This window comes from Primulina eburnea, chromosome 16, assembly GCF_022965805.1.
Source record: "Primulina eburnea isolate SZY01 chromosome 16, ASM2296580v1, whole genome shotgun sequence".
NCBI lineage: Eukaryota > Viridiplantae > Streptophyta > Magnoliopsida > Lamiales > Gesneriaceae > Primulina > Primulina eburnea.
The window spans coordinates 3171690-3192097 of NC_133116.1; the positions used below are offsets into that span (position 1 = coordinate 3171690).

General features: G+C 35.4%; 3 protein-coding genes across 10 annotated transcripts; 2 read left to right on the forward strand and 1 right to left on the reverse strand.

The window, feature by feature from the left end:
• The first annotated feature begins 699 nt into the window (after positions 1-699).
• On the forward strand, positions 700-6950 carry LOC140816207 (uncharacterized). 5 transcript variants are annotated; one of them, XR_012114495.1, is made up of 14 exons: positions 700-837; positions 933-1080; positions 1328-1464; positions 1560-1641; positions 2447-2598; positions 3526-3666; positions 3811-3921; positions 4092-4203; positions 4919-5059; positions 5176-5213; positions 5289-5381; positions 6013-6089; positions 6537-6683; positions 6760-6950. XR_012114495.1 is itself a non-coding variant. In XM_073175301.1 (14 exons), the coding sequence occupies exons 1-14, from the start codon at positions 769-771 to the stop codon at positions 6892-6894; spliced, it is 1590 nt and encodes a 529-aa protein (XP_073031402.1). In that variant the 5' UTR covers positions 700-768; the 3' UTR covers positions 6895-6950. The 5 variants fall into 5 exon arrangements, 4 of the variants coding, with proteins under 4 accessions (XP_073031402.1, XP_073031403.1, XP_073031404.1 ...); XM_073175301.1 differs by having other exon boundaries at positions 6006-6089; XM_073175302.1 differs by having other exon boundaries at positions 2450-2598; positions 6006-6089.
• Positions 6951-7943: 993 nt separating this feature from the next.
• LOC140816704 (signal peptide peptidase-like 1) lies at positions 7944-10864 on the reverse strand. The gene is given in 5 exon segments (XM_073176114.1): positions 7944-8280; positions 8447-8647; positions 9284-10018; positions 10020-10266; positions 10782-10864. Coding segments are annotated over 4 exon segments (1116 nt in total). The 5' UTR covers positions 10083-10266; positions 10782-10864; the 3' UTR covers positions 7944-8163.
• Positions 10865-11828: 964 nt separating this feature from the next.
• LOC140817488 (uncharacterized) lies at positions 11829-20186 on the forward strand. 4 transcript variants are annotated; one of them, XM_073177201.1, is made up of 10 exons: positions 11829-11972; positions 13498-13678; positions 13835-13971; positions 14227-14271; positions 14351-14404; positions 16384-16488; positions 16621-16827; positions 17252-17337; positions 18554-19542; positions 19647-20186. In XM_073177201.1, the coding sequence occupies exons 1-10, from the start codon at positions 11937-11939 to the stop codon at positions 19877-19879; spliced, it is 2073 nt and encodes a 690-aa protein (XP_073033302.1). In that variant the 5' UTR covers positions 11829-11936; the 3' UTR covers positions 19880-20186. The 4 variants fall into 4 exon arrangements, with proteins under 4 accessions (XP_073033302.1, XP_073033303.1, XP_073033305.1 ...); XM_073177202.1 differs by having other exon boundaries at positions 11831-11989; positions 13463-13678; XM_073177204.1 differs by having other exon boundaries at positions 11831-11989.
• Positions 20187-20408: the final 222 nt, after the last annotated feature.

A 20408-nucleotide genomic window follows, 5' to 3' on the forward strand; every position in this document is an offset into this window, starting at 1 on the left:
ATACAAGCCTGTCCATCTAATTATCTAGTCGACCCTGCCCAGCCCCTTGCAATGTGGGGTGGTTTGTGGGCTTACCCAAGTGACGATGAGACTCATAGGTTCATTGCCCTTGAATCCATATATTGTGAGCGATTGTGAATATTCATTTTTCGTAAAAAAGCAAAACATAATAAATTAATGATTAAAAATATATGATAAATTAGAAACTTTAAAAGTAATTTTAAATAAAATTTAGTATAATCTCATTAAATTATATATAAACATTTATTATATATAAATAAAATTTAATTTATAAACACACTTCGTGTTTACTCGTTATTGATAAATAACAGTACATAATAACCTCACAGTCTCCTAGTAATTTTTTTTTGTGTAATTCTTTTGTAAGACGTTTTCATAAATCCTTATTTGTGAGATGAGTCAAACCTACCGATATTCACAATAAAAAGTAATACTCTTAACATAAAAAATAATATTTTTTCATGAATGATCCAAATAAGAGATATGTCTCACAAAATAAGATCCGTGAGACCGTTTCACATCAAGTTTTTGCATTTTTTTCATAAATAACTATTTTTTTATTTGATTTTTTTTTCAATTTAAAAAACTGTTACTTCATATAATTACTAATTAATAACATACACATACTAGGTTTTTATTATAATGATTAATACATAGATATATATTATATTAGTATAAATTCACGGAAAATGGGGTTCAAGTAACACAAATTCATCGTCCTTGCAAGCGCTGGAACCCTGGGTTGCAATGGTGTCGCAGCATGGAATTTTACTAGCGACTCACATAATATCTTCTTCTTACGGAGAACAATGCTCGGTTACCACTCCTATTTGATTGTCCACTCACTTTCGTTCTCCTCGCTCTGTTTCCTATTCTAATTTTACGTTTTCTGTAATTTTTTGGCGTTGCAGAAGGTATGCGACTGTTTATTGCGCCGAGGAACCCTAACCCTAGCTCAGATTATCCGATTCACGGAGCTAAGGAAGGAGAGTGTCGTGAACTGCTTGCGCGTTTTATTCAACCAAAATTGTGTCCAACCCTTTTCAACCCAGCGGGAAGGTAGAAGTGGCAATTATTTCAAATTGAATTCTCATTGATTGGAGTAGTTTTTAGAACTTTTAAATAAAAATTTAAGTTTCTCTTGTTTGAGGAAGATTATTGGTCCTCTCCCGGAATTCGGTGGCATTGTTTTGAATATTAAAACAATGGTATGTTGGGGATCAAGTTTTTCATTCTTGTTAGTTGTGATTGATTGTTAAAAAATTCTTTAGGGTCAAGCAATGTTTCAATTCTTTTAAATTTTTAGGTGCTTATGATGAGGCCCCCAAGAATGATGAGGCCCCGAAGAGTGTGACACAGTATATTGCCTTGTTTGACAACATTATTCACAAGTCGAGGGCTCGTAAATTTATTCAAATTGTATCTGAGGAGCTTGGAAGTGATGTGAGAATTGTTTATTGATAATTTGTTGTTGCACTTGTGCCTTCTGGTGTTGAAGTTGGTTTCTGGAGCTATTGATTAATTTATTTTCAATACAGTGCCTAAATATTTTTCAGGGGTTGATTCAGCATGGAAGACTTTCTCTTAATCGAATAATCGAGAGGAATGAGCAGACCACGGGTAAATCATGTATTATAAATAGTTGATATTTATTTTTATGACTGATTAACTCTTGTATTATCCAATTGATTCATTGTTGCAATTAATGGGCGACCACTTCAGATTCTGCAATCTGAAAATGGTTTGATAATAATTTCTGAAATTGTTGATTACCTGCTCTCTGCATTTGTTTAGAGAGTTTTTGGTGACAAAGTGATTCTGGGTGCTTTTTGGCATCTTTGCAATTCTAAAGTTAGATTAGTGGTGAGGGTTTAGGCCCTGAATTAGAATAAAATATATAATTTTGTTTCACTATAAGCATGCTTCAATTTGATTTCCCAATCCCGTGAACAATTTGATTACAGATCCTAACTAGAGGTTCAGGTGTTTATTTTTGGTCCACCTTTTTCCACACAATATATGACATGCCACACCTACTCTACGTGATTGTATGAATAAAATCATTGTCCTGATTCAAGATAAATGATTCTAATTCCTTGATGCCAAATGCAAGGCCTACAAGTCTTAAAAAATGCTGACCTAGTTTGTTTATGTGCATTGTTGAGTTATAATAGAAACATCGACATCGTTGATATGTTGTATTCAACATCAATCGAGTTTCTTTAGACATATGTACTCCCTGGCAAAGGTTTTAGGCAAACCTCATATCTCAATCTGATGTGATAGAAATGTAGGGTTCACCATAAGTTAAATAAATCAGAACCCTTACTTTTGAAACTTTTTAAATAATCTATATATTTACTTGTCAGGAAACATCTTGTTAAGCACTTAATAACATCTTCACTTTTTCTCTAAACTATTGTAGCAGGAGAGTCTGATGTTATAGTTGTAAAAGAAAGTTTCAACAGGCTTCTGAATTTTAGATTTATTGAACGATGTCCTAACCCCGAGCCATTTCTTGCGCCACCTTCTGATGACAAACCTTCTGCGAATAAACGTGGTGCCAGGAAAGGCAAGGTAATCGTTTGCGGACTGGTCAGTTTACTAATAACATAGTTTCATTTGTACAAATATGGAGGAAGCAATCTCTTCCTCCAATTGTTCACAATTATGGGTGATTTTCAACATCGTAACTTAGGCTCCAGTGCTCCACTTAAGTAGAAATTTAAGGAAATGCCAATGAATAGAAAATTCATGATTTCTGCTTCAAATATTTTTACAGGTAGGACTGCTCAATTATTCTAAACAATTCAATAAATGTTGATCATTCTGTTTTATTTGCCCCTCCGAATTAGTTATTCTGAGAATTTCTTCCTCACGAAATAAAATAGAGCTCTAATCTGTAGTTGGCTGATATAATGTATATGAATTTTAATCCTGTCACAAAATAGGATGATTTAAATATGAATATGTTCTATATAACGTGATTTTACCCCTGTCCTTGAAAGGCTTGGTTCGATCTATTTCTTTATTTCCCCCATGAATCATATGTTTGTAACAATAGGGGCAGAATTTTATCAATTCTAATCGATTAGGGGTATTGTGCCGGTTCTTTTGAGTAATATATCTGGAAATGCCCGTTGATGCCTTCTTAACACCATTTATCGTGTATTATTTTATTTTGTTAGGGAGATTGGTTAGAAGTAGGTTTTATCCTTAACTTGTACAGTTTATTAATGAAATTTGTTTCTCACGAATACGATCACGTCAGAAAAGCTTAGTTGATAACTCATACATAGAATTTATAGGAATTCTGACTGGTGTTGTGCAGGTTTTAGAGTATCTTTGAGTACTAGTTCAGATTATTGAGGCACAGTTTCAGTTGGAATTTCTTTGTTTGGCAACTTTTGATAATGTTGTGGCTAATTTCAAACTAGTTTGTATATTTCTTGGATCCATTTGGTAGCTTTTCCTGGCAAGTTAGTGCTTGTTGTGTAATGACAGACTGAAGAAGTGCAGACAGTAGAGCAGAGTGTTTTGGAAGCAGCTGCTTCGATGGAGTCATTAAGATTCTTAGAGTACATAGACTCTGCTTCTGAAGAAAAAATTGAAGAAAGGCATGCAAGAGTGACACTTGGGAAGAAGGTTTGTGTGCTACCCTGTTTTGAAATTTCTTTCAAAATTTTGATTGAGTTTAAAGAAAATTTTGATTGAGTTTTGATATATATATATATATATATATATATATATATATATATATATATATATATTATTTTTTTGCTTAAGTAGCGTAAAAAAGAGGCTATGGTGCTTGATGAAGATTTGATGGGTGCTGGAGAAAAGAAAGAAGTTGTTTGGCGTGTGAACTATGAAGAATTTGTACGACGTTTGAGGGACAAGGTTTGTTGTAATGGTTACTTCTTGGACTGATGCATACGATTGTCTCATTTGATCAGGGATGCAACACTTGATAAATGTCACTAAGCTTTATGAATTGTATTTCTCTAATAATAATTGATCGTGATGCATATATTCTCTCTAGTATTTGATTCTTTGCATATGTGGTTTAGACTTTCATTTCATACGTAAAAACAAGACTGAATGATGATGCTTCGATTGTGCTGAGTGCAATTTTGGAGTTAAGTAAATACACTACTGTCAGGCAGAAAGCTGAAGAATCAGGTAATTAATCCCCAGTTTTCATTCTCAAGTCTACTTATTCTAACGTTCTTGCTCATCCTTATCAGTGCTTGGTAGTTACTCTGAGGAATTATATCCACCGTGGGACCATTTTGGACTGTTGAGTCTCTTTCCTTTTGCCTCTAGTGTGCCTTTAGAGATCCATCACTAAAGTTTCTTCTAAAAAATGATCTGAAGATAATTCAGTTTATGTAGTGCTGGTGGTTGATTTTCCAAAGCACAAAGACATAGGTGGTTGTGAACTTGGCTTCTATCTGTTCAGAATACTCTCCTCTAGCTCAAGCTAGAAAACACCTAGCAAATTAATATACTGAATAACAAACTCCCTTAACACATGCTTTCTTATATTTCCGCCATAGATAAGCCTAAAAAATTGGGTTCAATTTGTTTGATCCCATAACTAGCCCAACGACAACTGCTCAACTCCTCATGAGTTACTTGGATAAAGTGTTTTGGTTAAACTATTCTGTCATGGCTCATGTGTCCCACATGTGTCCCATTAACTTTTATTTTTTAAATTTTCCAACTGTGCATCTAGAAGTCTGTAGTTGGTGTGTGTGAACTATGAAGGCCCACTTTAAAAATTGATCAGTGATCTTTCACATGATTGTGTTTAGTTTTTTGAGATCGCTTCTCCGTGTGATTGAACTTGGTGTTCCACTTAGTAATTTCTCACCACTCTGAATATAATTTTCAGCTAATCTATCAGTAAATGCTATTTATGATGAGGTTATTAAAAAGGATGGCGGTATTGGTATGGATTTTGATCGTATTAGAGCTTCACTTGCCCAGCTTGGCTGTACACGCTCATCAGCAGATGGTGAAACTTATAGTATTGGTATGGACGTACTCTCTGTGCTACTTTCTGGTGCAGTCATCAAATGTTTGCATATCAGCCGTTGTTTATCCCTTAGGTTTTAATGCACCGGCTTCACCCTTTTGTTATCTCAACAGATTTGAAGGGCATAACTGAAAAGGCTAAAAATGAAGAGGTCTGTAATTTTCCTCCATATTCTTGGCTTCTTTCATGTATGCAGCATTTAATATTAATTGCAATATTTACATAGGTGGAGTCGGTGGTATTGAAGAGATATGGGAGGGAGGCGTGCAGGATATTCAAATTACTGTCAAAAGCCGGTCGTCTTCTTGAGACTGATAAGGTAACTGTATGGACTAATATTTTGATTCTTTTTGTTTGGCATACTAATTTCTACATTGGAGGTGTCACTCAATGTCGAAATAATTTTCCACTGCACTGATTCATCGACTTGGAACATTTAACTGTTTCTGAAAGGTGGATTGCTCTTACAGAACTTTTTGGCCTGTGATTTTTCACAAGCTGTTCTCATTTTGTAGCAACTGATACCTATATTCTATACTTGAGACATTTTTTCTTGGATCAAGTTGTTATAGCATTGACTTAGCTTGAGAGATTTGGATTATTATGACATTTGATGTCAACTCATGTATTTTATAATTAGATTCGAGGCTGCTCAACAGTCTTCACTGATTCAGCACTAACTTTTATGTTCTTTTGTGTGCTTTGCTGGAAAATATTAATTTGTTATTATGATCTCTGAAACCCTTTTCCTCTTGGGAAGTAAACTTCATTCCATGTTATAGATTGTGAAGAGTAGAATATCGATTTTATGGTCTTATTGGAAGGAAAAATGACGGTAGATTTGAATTGTTTAACTATTCTGGTGAATACCAAACATGACTAGATTTAAGCTGATTTATAGGAAATGTTTCTCGTGGAGCATCTGATATATTAACGTTTGTAGATTTCAGATGATACATTTGTCGAAAAGAAAGATACACTCAAGACTTTATTCAAGCTCTGGAAGGATGATTTCTTGGACATGGAGGTAACTTTAACTGCATTATCAATGTTCTAGAGTACACCTCATGTTTAGGCTAGACATTGATATAATTGATTCCATGAATCAAGTCCAGGATTATTATTTTGTGAAGTTTCACAGGATAATAGTCAAAGACATTCGACCAAAACAAATGTATATATAATGAAACATTATTTGGTAATTGCTCTTGGCTGCTGGCGAATCTGTGAGGTGAACTATGCATAATACACCAGTCCCTATAAGATGTGCTTCGAGAATGCGGTTATATATGACATTGTTGACTGGTGAGATTGCAGATATGTAAGGTTCAATCAGAAAGAAAAAATTATACACAAACGATAAAAGGGACTATAAATGCACTGGATTAGTTTTTACTGGCGACATTTTGCTTGGGAGAAAATGATGTTTATGCTGGAAATGGAAGATCTTTGAATTAACTTTAATATTTTGCAGAAAGTTTCAGTGAATGGATCTAAACATGCTATATTGCTGTGGAGAGTAAATAAGCAACCCCTTTTTGAAAAAATTCGTGATGAAATGTACCACGCCGCTTTAAATGTGCGGCTAAGAATCGTACATGAACAAGAGCAGGCAAAAGAGGTAAAATTTTGTAACCTTTTCATCCTTGTGTTTTTGGGAAGAAACTGATCGATTTTCCTTATTATACCTGTGGCAGGTTCTTCAATTACCAAGAGAAAAGCTAGTTGGGGAACTGGAAAAAAAATATAAACGATTCTTTAGAATTGTGGTTATTTTGGAATCTTCGGCGATAAATCTTGATGATATTATCTTACTTTTTCATAGTTATTGAGTAATGCTATTTATCCATAATTTTGCATTTCTGACATAAAACAGATCTTTATTTTCTGTTTTTTGTTCTACAATTTTACATATTTCGTGGTACGTCATTAGATATTTATATTTAACTAGCATACTTTGGCGGCATACGATGCATATAAAAAAAATTTGGTGTTATTTTAAAATTTGTTGTTAAATAAAAAATTTTTGTTAGGAGTGGTATAAATTAAAAAATGATAAAAATTACGATATATTTTAATAATTCTAAAAAATTATAGATTTATATGATATTTTATTAAATATAAAAAGGATATTTTGGTATTTTAGATTTTTATTTTAATTTTTTAGGACTATTTCTCTTACCATCGCTTGGTCCGCACTAGTTATAAATTAATGTAAAACCATTACACTTATAATCTGCCTGAATAGAAGTCATGTCAACCAGGTTGTTTTATCAGCTAGCTAGCCAAAAAATGCTTACAACTTAGCACATGGATGCACCCTTTGCCGAATCTTTAGATCAATTTTCAATCAAACATTTCTTCGTAGTGCTAACATAGTGGCACATGAATTGGCTCATCGAAGTTTTCAATCTCGTTATAATTTCGATTTCTTAGAAGCAATTATGCTATTCCTTCGGCCTCTCCATCCCTTGACTTGCTGGTTTGATTAATGAAATTATTTCATTTTTCTAAAAAAATCAAATAAACCTAATGATATATTTTTTTAAGAAAATAAACATTTAATTTTAAATCTACTTCCCATCATGTTTAAATAAAATTATCCAACTCGTATGTCTTAGTTTCGATTTCATATAAATTTATTTATTTTTCTTCACCGTTCCATTTTGCCTGATATTTTAGTGACGTTGTCCCGGAAGATGAACCCCTCGTTGAAACTTAGCTAGAATAGTATAATAATATGACCATATAACTTGTCGGATTCTATCGCTCGAAGGTTACGTCCTAGGATTCTACTCCTTGGCGATTCTTTTGGTTTCTTTCAATTACGAAGATTATCGCGGGCGATTTCTGTGAACAAATCATTATAATTATCTTTCATCTGTGAACAAATCATTATAATTATCTTTCAAAATAGCATAAAATAGTATTCAAGTCTTGTCCCCAATATAAATTTCCTCAGCTGGCCTCAGTACATGCCATACTACTAGATGTTTTATCATATTCCAATTTGAGATCAAGTTGGACCAAATCGCACCCATTTATATTTTTCGAGTTTCCAACATCCCCGAGGGCGGACAGATTGAGGCCAAATATAAGTATCAGGGCACTGTTAGATGGGCTTTCTCATCTACATTTATCGAATTTCCCTCCCACAGCTCAGCCAGGTCCTTCTTGACCCAAGAGCGAACGATTACGGGTCCCAGGGTGGAAGGCACCTGCATTCGTCGCAAAATTGCTAAGAATTGAAAGGCGAAGTCGGATAATATCTAAGCACAATAGTTCAAGTCTAAATCGAAAGGCAATGTTGGAACTCCTAATACAGTTTAAAATTTTGAATTTCACCTTAGTTTCAACAGTCTATAGTATAGTGTCTGTACATACCAGATACAAAAGAGCTGGTTGAGGTGAGCGAGTCAAAATGCCAGCTGCTAGTGCGGCTACCAGTCCTATGGCATACCCAGTAAGCGCGTGTGGAAAGTACTTGAAACCCTTTGAAGATTGTACATCGAAGGAAGTGGCAGAATCCCTGCTTTTTCGATGATCAAAACCGAGAACCATAGCTAAAAGCATAGATGGAATAGCCTGCAAAAATAATAAACATAGCAAGAGCTCAAATTATTGTCACGCAATGTATACAAAAGCAATACACAAATTATGCCGGAAAAGGTAGTAGGATGCTGTAAACTCATGCTTTCAGAGCCAAAATACAGTGAAGGTGACCGGTATATTAAAAAATAAAGATGTGAGTAATGGTTTAAAACGTTCATTATACTTTTAGCATCTCTCAGCAATAAGATGCTTAATATGCTCTGCATTTCTGGAGAGCGACTTGAACAAAATACGAGACTACGAGGCTATGGAAAAGCCGTGTGAGTTTTCACTATGGCATCATATGTCCATAAACACTGGTATCTATTGAAGCCATGGACAAATTTTGGTTAATGTGGATAAAGGTCAGTGAAGATTAGTCAAACTACAGACACCAAATTACTTTAAAATAATGCAAAAGAAAGACATTAGCACAATAGTGGTAAGATCGAGATGATTTTTAACTATATGATACCACAGGACCAGTAGAGTCAGCTCACACACCGTGAACCAAAACACACTTAACTCAAATCTGAAAGTATTTAAACAGTCTCCAGCTGCGCCGCACCAGGCAAGCAACCAGATGATATAAATCTAAATCACCAGGAACATATAAACAACATATCTTACCATGTCTCCAAGACCAAGCATCATGTATTCGGAAGCATTGTTCCCAGGTGCTGCACTGCCTAACATATTTCTGGGGAACACAATCTTGACAGGCAACTCTAGTTTTTTCGTAATCAACTGTAGCCCCGGAAGACTCAAACTATCAGCCACTGTATGTACCGGATTAGACGCTTGTTGAGTTGCAACCGATACCATGACGTTAGCACCGAAAATTCTCTCAGAATAGAAGACCCAGAATATATCATACAAGAACAGACAAAAAAGAAGCGTTGCACATATCTTGATATTGGGAAGTCGAACATGGCTGACAAAGGCAATGCAAAGAGAGATACCCAAAATATTGTTCAATATCCAGTGCCCAGATACAATCCATGCCATAACTAAAGCAATGCAGATAAACAACAAAAGACTTTGGATACGGGTAAGTGGCTTGGAACAGCACTGAGATACATGTGGGTCTGACAAACTGAACTGTGACTTGATGTGAGCAACATATGGCGACAAGCAAAAGTATAGGGCTGATGCTGACGCAACTGTGGTAAAAACGGTAAGAATTTGAGAGACTGAGGAAAACAAATAAAACATAATAAGCAAGCTGCAAGAGCTCACTATTGGGATCATCAGAGCCTGAGAGCTGTCCAAAGTAATGGAAGCTTCTGATAGGTCACGGTTTCGCTCCATTTCCTTTCCATAACTTAGAGCTCTAGAAGCAGAAGCATATGTCACTGCTACGGCAGGTGATTAGTAGAATGATTGAAGGCAGTTCCAGCAAATAAACAAGTTTCCAGAGTGGCTCCATCTAGGAAATAAACTAACAATTTATGAAACCCGAGTCTAATAACTTCAAAAAGACAGTGGCCAACAATCAGGCTCAGTTAAAATCCAATTAGTCTCTTTGGAAACCATAGGCATGATTTCTGGAAAACACTAACTGCAAAGAAAACAGGAGTTTTTATCCCCACGATGTCTGACGCAAGAATTTCCTGCAAAGAATCAAAGTCGCACGCATAATGCCAAAGTATAGGGTCTCGGAGAATAAGATTTACATTGACAACACATCCACAAGACTGCAAAAAAACACCACACAAATTAGCACATTCCTCCCTCCTTTTCTACTTTTCTTTATAAGAAAATAAGATCATTAAGACCGTTTCAGCAATTTATCACTAAATTTAAAAACCCTGTAGATAATTCGCGTTCAAGCGCAGACGAAAAGAAACTAAATTTTAGTTAATTCTCGTTCACTCACAAATAATCACGAGCGAGAAAAAGCAAGAAATCACAGTAAAGCTACGAAATCCAGAGTAAAAAAAAAGAGAGGTGAAAATCTTAAAAACACAAAAACACCTCTACAGAATTGGAATCAACTCACCACATAATCAACAATGATGTAAATTAAAAAAACACGCGCGCATGAAAGATAAATAAAACGCTGAAAACGTGAACATCTTCCGGCAAAAATCAACGACACGTCATTGAAAATTCAGCAAATAGTTACATCTAGGTATCTTCGGAGAGTGAGATCACCTTTGACTTGAAATCTTTGCAAGCAGAGAAAGAAAGATGTTCCGACTGTGAAAACGAAATGAATTTAAGCAAACGAATATTTACTGTATCCCCTTTTCTTTTATGTACATTACTGAATTGGCCCCCAGATTCATGGATATTTATTTTCGAACCAATTATTGACATGGGCCGAGCCAAACCGTCTGGTGTTCCTGGGCCTAAGCTCATATTTAACGCATTTACAAAAAAGCGCACCCATAAAAGAATGAACCTGGCCCGTTTAAATCTTCAGGAATATTTTTATTAAAATATTTTATTTTAGAAAAAGCATACAGGAGGACCATTTGGCTTTCGGGGTTGATTTATCATTTATGACACGAGCAAAAGATTTTTGGAATATGTATTTTATGTAGAATAATAATCAAAATCCAGCCTTTTTGGGAATCCATACTGAAATTGAAATAAATATTAGAATAGATAGAAATTGTAAAGTAAGAAAGTAACAATGGGGGAATGCAGTTGTTTTGAGAAAATCCAAAACACTTCGCCAACTTACTGATATTCATTAAAAAAAATATTTTCTGATATAATTTTTTTATTATAAATATATATATATATATATATATACACACCTGCAAATCACTCTAGTTAGATAAAACCACATTGATCAATTCATATGTGATAGGATCGTCTAAGAAAATATTGGTAAGAGAAATCGAACATTTGACCATTGATCCATATTCACATATATTTTTACTGTGTTATTATAGAACATGAGAACATTAAACTAACTAATTTCATTGTGTTAAGTGATAATTATTCCAGATATATAAACCAGGACATTAATAAATCTAAACAATTTTCAAAACTATGCAATAAACAATTTTCACTTCACTAATGTACTCATCTGTTTGGTCTTAGAATACGAAACCTATGGGGGAAAAAAGAAAGAGGGCTGGTCTATAGTATATATATATATATATATATATATATATATATATATATATATATATATATATTCTCCTAATTTCATGTCCCCATTCCCACCTCATTTCATTTCTCTCTCTGAAAACCTTCGCCGACTCCTTTCATCTGTCGTTTAGGTAATAGATTCATACCAACAAATTCGAGGACGACGCCTCAGTTGATGAGCAACGTTTCACCTGTTGCCGGCGATCCTCCTGTAAGTTAACTGGACCGGTACGTGATTCTTTTCACTCTTATGAACTGTAGGTTACATGCGGATCGCAGATCACGTGATCTCATGAACCCTAGCATATGTTGCTAATTTTTCTCCTTCATTTTTGGTCGCGGCCAATTTTGTCATTGCTGATTGTTTATTTATCTGTCTATTTGATTTTGTTATTATTCTTGAATTGAATCTTTCCGTACGTTGCTCGTTTATTTGTCCGAGTTCAATGAGGTTGTTTGCGCGTGTGCAGTGGATTTGTTTTTAATGGTTTTCTTTTCCGCCCTTTCGTTGAAGGGAAAGTTTTATGTCGTGGTTCTAGGTTTTCTATGTAGAATTTTGCTCGAGTGTAGCCTAGTTAAAATGATTTACTTCATCGAATTACTTGACACATAAGATTGTGGCAAGGATCATCAGGAACTTCTTTTGTGGGGGTGGGATGGTCAAGGAGGAAAGAAGATCGTGGGGTTCGGCTACTTTTATTTGCTGATTATATATGCTGGTGATATGATTGTGTTGTGTTTGTTTGTGCAAATGGGAAAATCTGATTCCTAATATTTGCGATTCACTAAATATTTATTGCCGGGTGGTGGGTGAGCAGACATGCACATCTACTTGTTAGTACATTTCTTAGCTATAGGGCTAGTAAAAACATCGAGCTTACAAAATTACTCTATTAAACATTGTTTTTTTAATTGTTCATGCAGCAGAATCAGTTCTTGTTGGACACAAAGGCTTTTTAAACAACTTGCCTGAAGAAACAATTTTCTAAAAATCATTCCTTAGTTCACCTTTTCTATCTGAACACACTCATAGTAGGCCTCTTTATTTTCAGATGATCTTCTGTATGCTATAGGAATGTCATAAACTTTATATCGGTCAATGGCCAGTTGTGAAACTTAAAATAGTTATGTTGAAAACTTCTGGTTATCTGTTATTAATGTTTATCGCGTTGCAGAAGATGAAGCTATATTCAAAACGTTAACATCCTTTGATGTACCCTTACACACCATCTAATCCTCATACTGCTTCCGGAGGCAATTAAAATTTGTGCTTGTCTACAAAGAAAATTTGACTTGATTTTCATCTGGGTTAAAATGCATTAGATTTTCCGTATAAACCTTTGATACTTGGTTCTCTTGATTGTTTTGCCCAAGCTTTTCCTTCATGTTGCAACGGCACTATTTCTCTGCGTATGTCCATTCAGTGAAGTCTTGTTTTATGATATTAGCTATTCAACTAATCGGGCCATTATGAATCCTTATTTTACACGACTCTCGAAAATCAAATTCGACCTTCTCCTATTCATGAGATGACGGGTTTGGCTGTACAAATTAAATAATTCTCACTGCAATTTGAATTTTTTATCATAGCTGCATTGTTTGGTTAAGTCAATTGACACTCCGCTCTTCTCTTTGTTCAAGTGAGTCCATGAATTTTTCTCTCTCTTCCATGTATGATCATGCAATCTTATATCCGTGCAGTGCCACCGCATGATCTGATTGTAGTTGAATCTCAGATGTCTGTTGCAAATCTCTGCACCAGTGGAAGTCTCAATGCAATGGAATCAGATGGAGGTAATGATTCCCTTAACAGTTTCATCAGACAAGCTGTTGGAAAGGAACCTATTCTTCCCTTTTCAAGAACTGGGGACAGCCCAGTACAGTGGATTCAGTTGCTTCATTCCTTAGATCAGCCAGGTGGGTAAATAATTTAAGTCTTATCTATTTTCATGTAATGCTCTTATGTTTCTATAGCCTGTAAGCTATCGACCCATGAAAAATCACTGGATATCATCAAGTTATCAACAGCTGCTCTAGTTTGCTTATTAATTCTCTCTTTCTACTTTCTTACAGATCTTCCTGGTTGGCCCTTGCTTACTCCTGTTAAAGTTCAGATGCAGAAGTGTGAGAAGTGTTCCCGAGAGTTCTGTTCGCCAATTAACTACAGGAGACACATTCGCGTACACCGTCGGTCTCTGAATGTGGATAAGGTTGTATGATTTTTACAAGATTTAATGAAAAATTGTGGAATATGGCAGCCTTTTGATGAATTCTTGACCTTTCATGTTTTGTGATAGTATTAATTACGTATGTGATTCTTGTATGACATATTTTCCTAAGTGTTACGTTCTCCTAGCATATTGTGGTGAGCCTTAGATGTCTAAATTGGTGAAGACAGGCTGTAATTGATTTTTCCGAGTTTTCGTTTCTCAGATATTTCTTATTCTCGATTTAACATTATGCAGGAATCTCACAAAAATAGGGATTTATTGGCTGCTTTTTGGGATAAGGTAATAGATTACCTTCCCCTGTTGCATTTGTTTCTTTTTTATTTCACCATTATTAAATAATTTCATGTTATCTCCACAGCTATCTCTGAAGGAGTCCATGGAAATAGTGTCGTTAAGTGATGTGATACTAAAGGTAATTGCCATCTAAATTCTTTTTCTATGAGTGTTGTTATGTTTCTTTTGCACAACGTTCGACCTTATGTTTAATTGTCTGCGTCTGCATCATGCTGAGAAAATTGCTTTCTTTGATGATAAGCCAATGTTGTACATGGTAAGAAAATCTAACCTGGACTTCGAAGTTGAACGATCTGGACCTTTTAGCTGAACTACCTTTATTCTGGGTTAATCCCAAAAAAGAAAAGAACTTTAACGAAGGTGAACTATTCATTTTGTAAAAAATATTCTTCCAATTGGGAACATGTAGATTTGTAGATATTGTATCAGGCATTCAGGCTTACATTTCTACAGATTCTTTTATGAAATGGTTTGAACTTTGATACTTTCTCCTTTCATAGAAATTTTTCTTGGCTGAGTACTGACGGGATTTGGAAGTCGATGGATTTTTTCTTGTATATTCTGAGAAAACGGCATTTGGCTTCTTTACCTGTAATTACGCGGGGGCATGAAAATAATTTGTTTGTTCATGAATTTTATATACGATGATCAGAATCTACTAGCTTCTTATAGAAAGTCTACCTGATTATCTTTCTTTCTCATTTCTACCATTATTATGTTATGATCCTTGTGCTTTGACAGGGTGCAGTGTTGCATTTGTGATAGTTCTAGGATATTCCTTAGCACCATATAACTCATTTAGTATACATATTGATATAGATACACTCAACAGGAAGTGCCACGAAGTTAAAACCATTTCTAAATGTGACTCTGTGCACTGTCGTGCTCTGTTTCATTGTGTCATTTTGTGTTCTGTTTCATTGCTGCTGTTGACTGTGTTTGTGAATCTGAAAATAGTTGCAATATTATGCAGTTTTTGAGATTGTCAAAAATCACTGACGATGTGATAGAGAACCGACAACAACGTGATGAACACAATATCCTACGAGACATATGAACCCAAACAACTCCAATGAAACCCGATATCGAAATTGTAACAAAATACCAAGAACTCAAAGTTAGCTTCAATGACGTGTTTTGACCCGTTGCCCATAAATGAGGTAGGAACCAAAGCAATAAGAAGAAACATGCAACAAACCATAAAGCCACAAAGAACTTGTCTCTGAGAACCTAAGAACGATAAGTCGACGAAGGCCCACAAAGTTGAAAACTTTGATAAACTTGTTTTTTTGTGTGTTTCATGTGTAAGAGAAAAACGAGCGCAAAGCTCACAAATTGTATGAAAAAGGTTATTAATTTATTGACAACGGAATAGAGTATTTATAGAGTATAGACAATCAATACTACATCTAAGTAACCATTTAAATAAGGAAACCTAAATAACTAGGAAACCTTTTAAATAAGGACATCTTAAACAACTAGGAAACTCTTTAACTTGCAACGAAAAAACTTAAAAGTAAAAGAAATAAACAAGATTGAAACTCATAAACTAACAAAATAGGCATTCAACTAAATCAAATAATTCAACAGGCCCGTTAATCAAATAGCTTAAACTTCCAAGCATAATCTTTCCATTTCTTGAATTTCTTCAAATTGTCAATATCTTGATCCTCAGATTCTTTCATCATCTTTAATTTATGAGAATCAAGGCATTTAGATGCTCCACCATTATTTGATTGTGGGTCATAGTTAAGATCACATCACAATTGATTTGCTACCAGAAGCACGATAGTACTAGGCAACTATCTAAGGATTTCAATAGCCGGTTTCATAAATTGAGTTTGAAATATGGGATCTTGTCTTCCTTAGGTTGTTTTTATCTATCTGTGAATGGTTTCAATGTCTTCATTGTGAGCAAATATAATTTTTCTTTAAAGTATTGCAAACTTTATCGCCTTCCTAATCCTTTGAATTATTTAAAGAATAACATGGTCTCCCAATAAATGATCTAATAGTGTGATATCCTTCCTTATTTTTTGTGGAATTATTGGACCTTCTTATAATATTCACTGGTTGAGCTAGTATGTCATTGTTCAGGATATTCCCGGATCGTCGATAGTAAGGGCTTTGGCATCCTCTCTTCGCAAACCAGGGTTGTGGACTCTTCCGCCAGTTTATGTGAAAGCTGGCTCTGCATTATTGGTGAGTGAGGACTGAGGAGGCATATTTGTACGCTATACTGCCACCTGTTCAATCGTCCCTGCCTTCTCTACACTGCTATCAATGTCTTTTTTTCTTTTGTTATTTTTTTCCTTAGTGAAACTTCGTTCTCAGGACATTATTCATGCTAAGCCTCCCAGGCTGCCAATATCCTCTCAGGAGTTGTTCAGCATTCTTGATAATGCCAGCGAGAGAACATTTTTATGTGCTGGCACCGCTGATTCTGTACAAAAATATGTTTTTGATGTAGAAGCGGCTAAAAATAGCCTTGAGCTGAAGAATTTAGTTGCTTGCACTGGATTCCTCTTTGAACTGCAGCTGGTATTCACTCTTCGTCCATCCCTTCGTCATTTGTTACTGTGTTTAGGTACCACTGAATGACTTCTAGTTTATCTCACAATGTGCACTCTGAAAGCTAGTAATTTTGTGGTTGTATGGTTGTCTTGAAGAACTTGAAATTGTGAGGATCTTTGAAGGAAAACTAACCCAAATATAACTGCATGAAAAGCAGAAACAAAATCCTTAAAATGTCTATTTTCTGTAACGGGCCTAACCACATACCAACCAACCATGAGGGATTCTATCATAAACCCTTTTCTTCTTTTGGAGGTGGATTGGTGGTTTATTATTGAAGAATATTGTCCTTCCATTGGACAAAGTCATACCTTAGTCTATTGGCTCAGTCTTGTCTCTTGAGTAACTTAATATGATGTACAATATATATGGCTCATGCTTTCGTAACCAGGTGAAAGCATGGGTTGCGGACAAAGATGCAGAGGCTTTGAGATGCCACAAGCTGCTTGTCGAGGAGGAAGAAGCTGCTCAAAAAAGGTATTGCGCAATTGACATGAATTGTGCATGAAACCGTGTACTTACATCTCTCGCTTTCTCTTGTGTGTGTATGCATGTAATGTGATATTTGTATATGTGTTTTACTATATTATACATGTATGTATGTGTTGTGGCATTGTTATGCCTTTGGAGTTAACCTTCATTCTAATTGCATGTCTTTTACTGCTAATAATTCTGTGCCTTTCCTCTACTTCACAGAAAATAGTTATTTGGATTTTGGCTGTTAATTATTGGTATTACTCAATGAGTGTGATGGCTATGATGTCTAATCAGTTTTTTCTTTGTTCTATGTAGTTGGTCTTGAGTACTGTATTGTGTCGCTGGTCTTGTCATGTAAATGTTTCCTAAAACATATAAACTAAGATAGTTTCTTTTGGGCTTCTTTGGTAAATTTTATAATTAATAATTAATCTGTTCTTGGAATTTACCTCCTACATTGGAGAATTTCTTGGATGTTGGGGTTGTAACCGTATTACCTCTTTTTTTGTTAGTGTTAGAAGTGTTGATCCAATTAATCCCCTCGAGTCCAACTGTGTTGCATTACTAATTGATTCAATTTACCCCATTATTGTTTTTTTGAAGTACCCCTCATACATTTCTAGTTATTCTATTCATTGACGTCATTAATAAAATTGTAGTTCATCAAATATTTTTAATTATAGATACTGATGTAGCTATAGTCATGTTTTTTATTCAAAAATATCAATGAATCTTAATATATATTAAATATTTTTAAAAAAAAATCAAATATCTAGTTTTTAAATTAATTTTAAAAATGAGCTACATTGGAGGTTAGTTAATAATATGGGAGGACATTTGGTGCAATTAGTAATATAAGGGGTTAAGTGTGTATTGATATATCTGGGAGAGGTAAAACTGATTTAAGAGTGCGAGGGGGTTAACTATGCATGAGTTATAACTTATAAGGTTAGGAGGCAAGGTGGGATTCGTTCTAAAATGAACATAGCTTTTCTCCTATCATTGATGCTTGTGTTATTTGTTAAAAAGCACGAGCCATGGAGTCTTTTTTAAAATCTATTTGCCGTGATGTGCTTTTGGTATTGGAGTCACTCAGCAAGACCTTAACGTATCTTAAATTTCACTTCGCTTCATTTACATAATTGAGACATGACTTATTTTGAGTGCTGATGGCATTATAACCGTATTTACTCATTCTGGTTGTGGTTTTTGATAGGCAAGCGGAGCTTTTGGAGAGGAAAAAACAAAAAAAGCTTCGTCAAAAGGAACAAAAATATAAGGAACACTTATACGAGGGGAATGGGTACTTGAATGTGACTGTTGATGCAGTAAATGGACCAATTTTGGCTGAAGCATCTGCGGCAACTCCATCCCCATCTGATTCTAATTCAATTTCACCAAATGCGGACAATTTTATCCAGTCCTACTTAGACTCCTTACAGAATTGTAACAAAGAAGAAGAAACAGATATTGAAGCACAGTTGGATTTTAACACCGAACGTATAATACTAGACGATTTTCAGACAATTGGACCTGGTGTGAATGATCATCAGCATGTTGCTATCAATAATTGGCAGGTTCCAAAATCACACAAGGCCGGTCGGAATGGCTTTGTCGTTAGGAAAAATCTTCAAGCATTAAAACCGGAAGCTACACAGAAGCTCCGACATACCAAAGGCCAGGCTCTAGTTAATGGGAACAAAGTTTGGACCAGAAAATTTAAACCAAATAATGCTGGGGAGAGCTCGAAAGCAGCGATGCCAGGAGAGATTGGTTGCCAAACAGAGGATACTGACAGTGAGGTGATGATTGGTTCTATTTCTGTCGCACTAAAAGTTTGTGATTCACGGAAACATGAGTGCCATCCAGATGAATCGATAGGCACTCCTAGCATGGAGCATGCCATCCTCAACAAGAATATTATGGTGGAGGAACTAACTAAAGGAGACAGTGTCCAGTCTGGCACCAAAGGTGAAGATATAAGTACCTCCCCAGTTGAGAGCGGTGGCGAGGAACCAGGCGTGATGTGTGGTATATTGAGTATGAATGATAGATTTTCATCCAGTGAAAGATGTGTACCATCACACTCGATAGAGGATGACGATGATTGTGACATTGGAAAGGACACCTGCCTACTTTCAGGCGAAACCCCTCAACAAGATGCACCATTCTCCAGCATTACAGCTAAAGAATTTCTTGCACAGAGTACGCGTAATTTTACTGTTTTCGCCGTTCCTTCTCGCGTCATCTTGACAATTTGCACTTGCAAAATTTCCGTTTTCCCTGATTTTCTGTTGTTTGTTGTGAAGGATGGAAGGAAGCTATATCTGCGGACCACGTGAGATTAGTACTTGCTTCTGGACCAGAAACTCCTGGAAACTCTGACAAAATGGCCACTCAAGCATCAATTCTTGGAGAAATTAGTCTTCTTGGTAACATTGAGAACCGGCTCGGCATACATTATCAAGGTGTGACGCCCAGGACAAAACCGGACAAGGGTTTGCGAATTAAATACAGACCGAAAGAAAAAGGTGTTGTCTAGTATACAGGAGTATAATCAGCTTGTGTAGTGTTTTACGTAATCGCCCTTTCTAGCAGAGGTTCCGTTTTACCAGAGATCTTCTGTCTCAATATTGGAGTAAGTTTTGGTAAGGAATTAGGTCCGTCATTATTTTTATTTTTTACATGGGCGAAAGGACGGAAAGCAAGATTTATGCTTTAAATAAATTGAGTCTTGTTATTGTTTGGAGAGTCGACAGTCGTGCTCCCATTCTCATTGTCGCTCTTTTATTTTTACATGGACTAAAGGGGTCGAGGATTGTAATTCAATCTAGATCTTTATTACTTTCTTTGATTTGTTTTCCCTTGCAATGGTGCAATGGAACATCAATTAGTGAACAAAAATAAGCGAACTGTGCTATTGAACATCAACATAAATCATGGTATTGTTCCACATAAAATTTGTCCAATTATTTGGTTTACCTCAATCGCCACTCCAGATATTTTGTCTTTGCAATTATTTTATCAATCATTTAAAATAATAGTGTACTTATATAAATATCAATAAATGT